Source organism: Halyomorpha halys, unplaced genomic scaffold, assembly GCF_000696795.3.
Source record: "Halyomorpha halys isolate HHAL.00 unplaced genomic scaffold, Hhal_1.1 Scaffold1084.1, whole genome shotgun sequence".
NCBI classification, from domain to species: domain Eukaryota; kingdom Metazoa; phylum Arthropoda; class Insecta; order Hemiptera; family Pentatomidae; genus Halyomorpha; species Halyomorpha halys.
In genome coordinates, this window is record NW_027106765.1 from 130,057 (window position 1) to 137,669 (window position 7,613).

A 7,613-nucleotide genomic window follows, 5' to 3' on the forward strand; every position below is an offset into this window, starting at 1 on the left:
TTTAAAAACATATATAATCTTTATTATTAAAATTAACAAAATCAATTAACAAATTTTAAATAAAATTCATTACTTCCAACATTTTATAATTTATTTAATACAGGTTTAACAAAGAACAACTAACAGTAGAACACAGGGATATATTATTCAGCTGCAAAAAAAAAAAGAAAAATTAAGTTTTTTTACAGATAACGTAATAAAAAATAAATAATTATTTATTGTTTTTCATTTGTTATTCCTCAAGTATAGTGACACTGTTTGAAAAAAAATTCAATTTTGTTTTTATGATAGTATATAATGTAAAATCAAGGCAAAAAAGTTTCATTTTCTGAAAAATAGAAATTTAATATCATTAAGAAGTATCACTGTTTTGAAAAACATTCAGTTTTTATTTTATATTATTTTTTAAAGGATAATGTTAAATGTATAAGTAACAAAAGTTTCATTTTCTGAAACACAAAAATTAAACATTAAAAATTATCTCTTTGTAAAAAAAATAAAAAAATTAGAAGGTATTGTATTGTATCCTTTAAACTTTAGAAATTATTCATTTTAAAAAATTGTAAATTTCAATAATTTGGAAAAAAAACTTGCATTTTTTACAATTTTACTTTCAATCAAAATTCAAAATTTTAAATACTAGTTTTGATACTTAGATTTTTCATTTTTGAGCTAGACTGTTCAATTAATTCATACTCAGACTGTTTTGCAAAACTTATTTATTTATTTTTTTTTTTTGGAATTGAGGAACCAAAAAACAGGTATTTCCATCAAAATCTCAAATTCAAATTATTTTACTAGCACACTACTTTCCCTTACTATATATTCTGTATGTAGGTTAGTAAAAGTTAAAAACTGAAATGTTTGTTAAAATTTACTATACCTCAAGAGTAGTCAAAGAAAGAAAATTGATTTAATTCACAAAAACTTGTGTACTCCATTTCTTTTTTTTTTTTTCAACTGAACTTGTTTTAATAGATTATCATAATATGAAGTCATAGAAAAACAGACTTTAGCTAACAAATTTTCCAGTACTAAGAATTCGACATTTTTTTCAAACAGCAATTTAAAAAAGATTAATATTGCTGCTTAACATAAACATTTTTTTCTTTTATAAATCAATAATAAATTACAATGCATTTAAAACTTGTCCTATTAGTTAAATTTACAAAACAGCTTACTATAATATTAATGATTGCACGGTGAATATCAAGCCAATTTTAGGTATTCACAAGAAAAATTTAAGTCTTTTGATACAAACTATTTTATTTGACAAATTAAGCAGTACAAAAAGCCATTAAAATGCTTTTGAAAGCCACTCAGTCAGGCCCTGGTTTGCCTATGTGCCAACTTGACCAGGTTTGGGAGCCAGTTTTTGAAGTAAAAAAAAGTAGGACAAATTAAAGGATGGAAAAAAATATTATTTTTTTAACTCACAGTAATGATTTGAATTTAAGAAATACATGTCCAATTCTACAATATAAAGCTCCACAGAGTCAAGGAGAAATGTTGATTTAGACTAACTATTTCAGTTTCTTAAAAAAAATTAGGACCTAAACAAAATACAGTTTAATCTCAGTAATCCAAACTAATTGCTGCAGGTGGGTGTCCAGGTTACAGAAACTATTAGGATAAATGTAAAAAATTCAACATAGAAGGGGTATTCATAATATTGTGTTAAATGTAAAATATTTTACCATGTTAAATGTTATAAGTATAGCATTGTGAGCAGTCCTATTTAAAGTCATGTTAAATGATAAATGCATAAGAGCTCCTAGCGGATTTTCTGAGCAACTTGTTTAGTAACCTTGCCTTTCATAACTTGATGTTATTGTTTACTTCTAAGTTTTGATTACAGTAATTTATTTCAACATGCCTAAAATAAGTGAAGAGTAGAAGTGTAAAAGTTTGCCTACTGATCATATTTTTTAAAAAGTCCAAAACACAAGACAAAAGAAGAAAAACAAAACACAAATTACAAGTAAGTAACCTAACACGACAACAAATAAAACAGTGACAAGCTCAGTTGGTCTGTTTCATGACGTCATTCTCCATTTAACAGACCTAGTAACAGACTCTCAGCCATGTTACATCGTTTTAACTTGGTAAAAGAAGGAAATATTTCTCCATTTAACACGCTTTAACATGTTGAACTAAAGATCATGAATACCCCTAAAATTTGTATTATACATATTTTTAATAATTAAATTAGTTTTATAGAATGAAATGATTACACAATATATATGATGTATTTCTAATTTCAACCAAATATAATATGACACTACTATAGGAATTAGATTACCCCATTTCGAAACTAACAATTTCAACTATTGATTTTGATGGTAATTACAATAAATCGCCTATAGATCTAGAAGTTAAAAATGTTCTTTACACATGTCCATTTTTATTTGAAAACAAAAATGTTATTGCCTGCCGAGTGTTCTCAAAATTAACTTATTTTATTACATCAGTTTGGATTACTGTAGTGTTCAGAGTACTGAAATTTGGATTACCAAGATTACACTATTGTAGAAATAGATTCAAAACTTATTTTAAAAAACTATAAAGTATACTATAACTCATGTTTTATTGACATCCTGCAACAATAATTTATTAAAATAAAAAAAAGACACTATCATTAACCTTTTCCAAACATGGTGTCCTCTCCTGGAGACCTTAGTCCACTAGTGCTACATTGAGTGGTATGCTTACATCCCAATAAATATTAAAAAAAAAAAAGTTTTATAAAGTCCTTCAACTCTTGATCTATAAAGGATTAATGAAGTGTTTAATTGCATTTATGGGTTGTTTAAAACTGATACCTTCGTCACCATGGTCAAGTAACAAATGTGAAAAATTACTTTATTATATTATTAATTTACTGATAGTATTATCACCAAATAAAGTCTTATAAACATAGTTCTAGTGCACAGAGAAGCAAAAAAGCCTAAGGATGAAAAAAAATTATTCACAATGGTGAAATTAGAAGGAGAATGTTAAGTTCGTTTTTGTCTTGTAAAATTCACATAAGTTACTTAAATAACAGCTTAAATTTTTTAAGTTTTACAATTTTCAAAGTGAACTAAAAAAAGGAAGGGGCAATGGCTAAATATAATCTGCCCTGAGCACTGGAAATTGGCGCCTGAACTGAGGTAAGCACTTTAGTGATTGTCTGTTCTCATAGGACTTAAGGAATGACTAATCGTTTTTCAGGTCTAACAAGTTTTTGGTGTACTTTCTTAAGCTCATCCCAAAATACAAAACAGAGAACTGTGTGCGGACCTATTCTCATATAACAAGGTACAATTCCTTTATAGAATCCCCTAAAGCCTTCGGTTGTCCACATCTTTGAGACGCAATCGAAGTAACCAGAATACAAGAGTCCTCTTCCCTGTGGATCATAACCTGAAGAAAAAAAGAAAATGTTAAAATTGTTAAATCATAGATATTGCACTTAATATAATATAAAATTTATAATATAGAAAAACAATGGACAGCTGAAATTTCGTAGTTTTGTTTTATACAGGAAAGAAACTCTTAACTGTAAGTAATAATTGAAGACATGATTGGATGAAGGTGTTATATTATTGGTCATGAATTTAAGGTTCAAATATTCAAATGCAATTTTAGGTACCCTAATTTATATGAGAAAAATCAATTTTTAACTCCTGAAATCTACTAAAATTTATGATTTTGAAAAATTAAACATTTTATGTGGGAAAAAATATTTTAGATATTCTTCAAATCAATAATCTCTATAAAAGGAAGATTATAACCCGACCGTGATCAAAGAAAAACTTTAATAGTAATTAAACCATTCAATGTGAGCCAACATTTTGCCTCATGTTGCAGGGTTTGATCAGGGCTAAAAAAATATACAAATAATAAAACAAAGTAAGAGCGTTCAGTCCACAGGAGTATAATTTTTAGTTATATCGCTAGAATGTATATTCATAAGGACTAGAGGGGGAGCACTATATGCCACTATGATATCCACTTAAACCCAGCACCACCTAGGGAGTAAGCGGTGAATTAGAAGCAAAGAAGGCGAATGCCGGACTGGTCACGTGTAGATATGTGTTCAGTGAGCGTCTTTTTCTTTTTGGTACCACGGCCAACTAAGTGATGTCTGGCTAAGAAGTCAGCACTGAGCGTGGTAGACGGTGCAGTGGAGAGAATGGCCACCTTTCTCCATTAAGCAGCAGCGGCACACCATCTATCATGTGACCCATAACATATGGAGCAGAAAGCAAGTACCCAGTCACAAGTAAGAACTTTTCTACAAACACAAATGGTGACCCACACCACATCATATTAATATCTCACCAATAGACCTATTTTTCCCTCATATCTAAATTCTTACTTACCTAACTAACATAATTGTATTCTGGAAGATTATTGATTGACCGTGTGTAGAGATGAAAGGAATATGGTCCGGGTGCGGTCAAGAAAAACTCAAATAGTAGAAATATACTAATTTAATGAGCCAAAGTTTCGCACCACGTTGCAGGGCTCCTTCAGGGCTATTTTGACGGCAGTCAAAACTAAAATTGTATTCTTTTTGGCCTCCCCCTTTCATCAGTTATTTTGTTTTATTTTAATATATTAGTTTTTCTCAAGATCACTTTCTCTCTAACTAAACCCCTTCTGATATCTTAAAATCTAAACTTGGATCTAATTCCTTCAGAGCTTAAAATTTGAGGAAGGTCCTGTCAAAATGAAGAGAATAGATATAATTGAACTAAGGTGTGACAAAATATGTGAAAATTTATATAAAAATGAACAAAATAAATTAAAGAAAAAAAATACACGATGTACAGTGAAACATAAAATTAAATAAGAATTACATAAAGGTTATTAAGAATAAAGGAAATTCTTCATTTTTATTTTTATTTCCCTTTTTCTGTCTTTTAGAGTATACTGAAATTTTTATATTTCTTTTTATCTTTTTTTTTTTTTGTTATTTCCATTTTTATTAATTGTCTGAAACCTTTTTATAAATTCTTATTTAATTTTACATTTCTTCTGTACATCTTATTTTTATGTTCTTTAATTTACTTGGTTTATTTTTGTATAAATTTTCACATATTTTAAATCATAATTAGCTACCTTAGTTCAATTTTATTTCATGTTATCTATTTTCTTACTTTGTTATTTTATTTTAGTGTTTGTATTTTTCTTAGCCCAGATAAAACCTGCAACGCAGGGAAAAATGTGGACTTACATTAAATAGTTTAATTTCTATTTGAGTTTTTTCTTTGACCATCTTCCTTTTATATATTAAACACGGCCAATCAATGACCTTCCAAAAATCTCTATTTTTTCTGAACTGTTACATAGCACTTTCATTCACTCATGTCTGCCATTGTAATATTTGGCTCTGTTCACACTGCTGTAAAATTAGGCACTATGATCAACTCTGAAAACAGACTGTTGTCGCCATCTATGAGTAAATTCCGTTTTCATATTTACAGAGCTGTTATACACATATTTATTAGCATTTAGTAAATATATTTATACCTTGGTTATAGAGTCTAGTTGAAATAACGTCTAATGGGCCCATTGTGATCGCAACGACAACTCCTCCCATCATACTTGATAAGAAAGTATTAAGAAGACCAGGAGCAACCTGATAGTACTGTAAACATGCCAAAATTACACTTAGAATTTTTTTATTTAATGAGCATTAGAAATATGAATGATTTAATTAAGAGGATACAGGCTACCGATCACCATTGATTAACTGAGGTGGGAGAAATTTATTGAAGTAATTCTTGGTCCAAAGTGTCTGTGCTTTATAGAATGAATATAAATAATTGATAAAATAAACAAAAACGTATTTGTTACAGCATTGGGGGTTCAAAATGAACTTTCCAAAACTGCCAGCCAATATTAAATAAAAACTTACCGGAGAGAGAAATGCTTCATTTAGAGATGCCGGTCAAATACAATGGGTTGCTATAACACACAGCATACCCATCAATCCATAATTGGACATATATACACTACCATACATAAATATTTTCCATTTTTCAAACATTAATTATCATTAAACTAAATATAATACACTTGCATTTAACTAAATATATTATTATATTTACAGAATAAATGTCTGAACAAAGAAAACTGAAAATAGCAGCATAATATCATAAATAAAATGGATATATTTTCTCATAAATAAAAAAAAAATAAAGTACTTCTAAAAATCCACTAATTACAAACAAAAATTAAACATTTCTTAAAAAAAAGGTTCAAATACTAAATTATATACATTTTGAATTTTAAAAATTCAAATTAATTATTAATATTTAAAAAATGTATATCCGACCTAACTCCAACTTATTTGGTTACACTTCAATTATAAAAAATAGTTTGTGGTACCGAGACTCGAATGTGGGATCTCTATGTCGCCGAGTGATCTCGTGTTCTAGAAGTGTAGTATTATGGTTTGTGTACTGTACTGCCAGTAAATGATTATTATTGCCAATAAAAAATCACAGTGTTACGGCCAAAAAATGGTCCACAAATCGATTACATGAACATATGATTTTTATTAGGTCAAAAAACAAAACAATTACTCTCTGTTGTTTTTTATACTGCAAATAGACAGATGACTTCATAACGTCTCGGTGTGCACACACATCGTCTCCTCACTATGTACTCGTAGTTGCCAGCATCCTGGCCATCTTCACCAGCTTAATCATTTTAGCCACGGCAGGTGGACTACTTCGGCTCATCCTCCAAGAGGACAAGGCAGGTGGAGGTATGTCCTTTTGTCGATCTACCTCCTGGAGAACATCCGCTCAGGACAACAACCCCATCAATCAACAGTGATATAAAAACATTTTTTTTTTCTGCTCTTGTTTAACCTTTATTTAATTTTTGTTATAGTTTTAAGTTTGCTTTGTTCTGTTTTTTTCTAGTTTGTATATTTTCTATATTTTGTGCTTCTTTTATTATGTTCACTTATTTAAAAATACAACAATAACAAAATTCGGCTATTCATTTCTTTTCTTTTCACTACTTTTCATGGTTGGACTAGTAAAGGTTCATTTTGAACCCCTACCCGCTGTAACACACAGTAAGTGTGTGTGATTTTAAGTGATTTTTAATTTTGTTGCTAGATCTATAGCATATAGTATTCCTCAACATAAAATTCATTAAATGATCTTTGTATATCTTCTAAGAATTATTTTATGTAATTAAATCCTTAATACTATTTACCAATTGTAATTTTATTTATTATTCTGTCCTCTTGGTTATTTTTAGAGATATTAAAATTAGTTGTGATAAGTTAATGATAATGAAATATAAAAATTGTGAAGGATAGACATTATTAATGAATGCTATGAGTGATAGAACAGGTTTATTTCAACTGTGTTAAATTGACTCGATCGTAATAGCCTGCAAATTTTATTAAATCAATTCAATTAATATTGTACTTGATGATGGTCAGATCAAACACATAATATGTTTTGATAAAGAAGTTTGAGATTATTTGGATTATTTTTGTTATTATTAATAAATAGTAATAACTACCAGTCTTGAAAAAGATTATAAAAATATATATAAAGTTAAAAGTTATGTTATAAGATTTTACTTGTTTCTAAAAT

At 28.5% G+C, this 7,613-nt stretch overlaps 1 protein-coding gene across 1 annotated transcript in view; it reads right to left on the reverse strand.

The window, feature by feature from the left end:
• Nucleotides 1-7,613, reverse strand: part of LOC106688228 (solute carrier family 25 member 35) — a 12,482-nt gene continuing 4,869 nt past the window's right edge. Inside the window, exons 4-5 of the mRNA XM_014432593.2 lie at nucleotides 5,521-5,638; nucleotides 1-3,405 (exon numbers count right to left, since the gene is read on the reverse strand). Of these exons, the coding sequence (XP_014288079.1) occupies nucleotides 3,188-3,405; nucleotides 5,521-5,638 (336 nt within the window). The 3' untranslated portion in view covers nucleotides 1-3,187. The remainder of the gene's footprint in view (nucleotides 3,406-5,520; nucleotides 5,639-7,613) is intronic.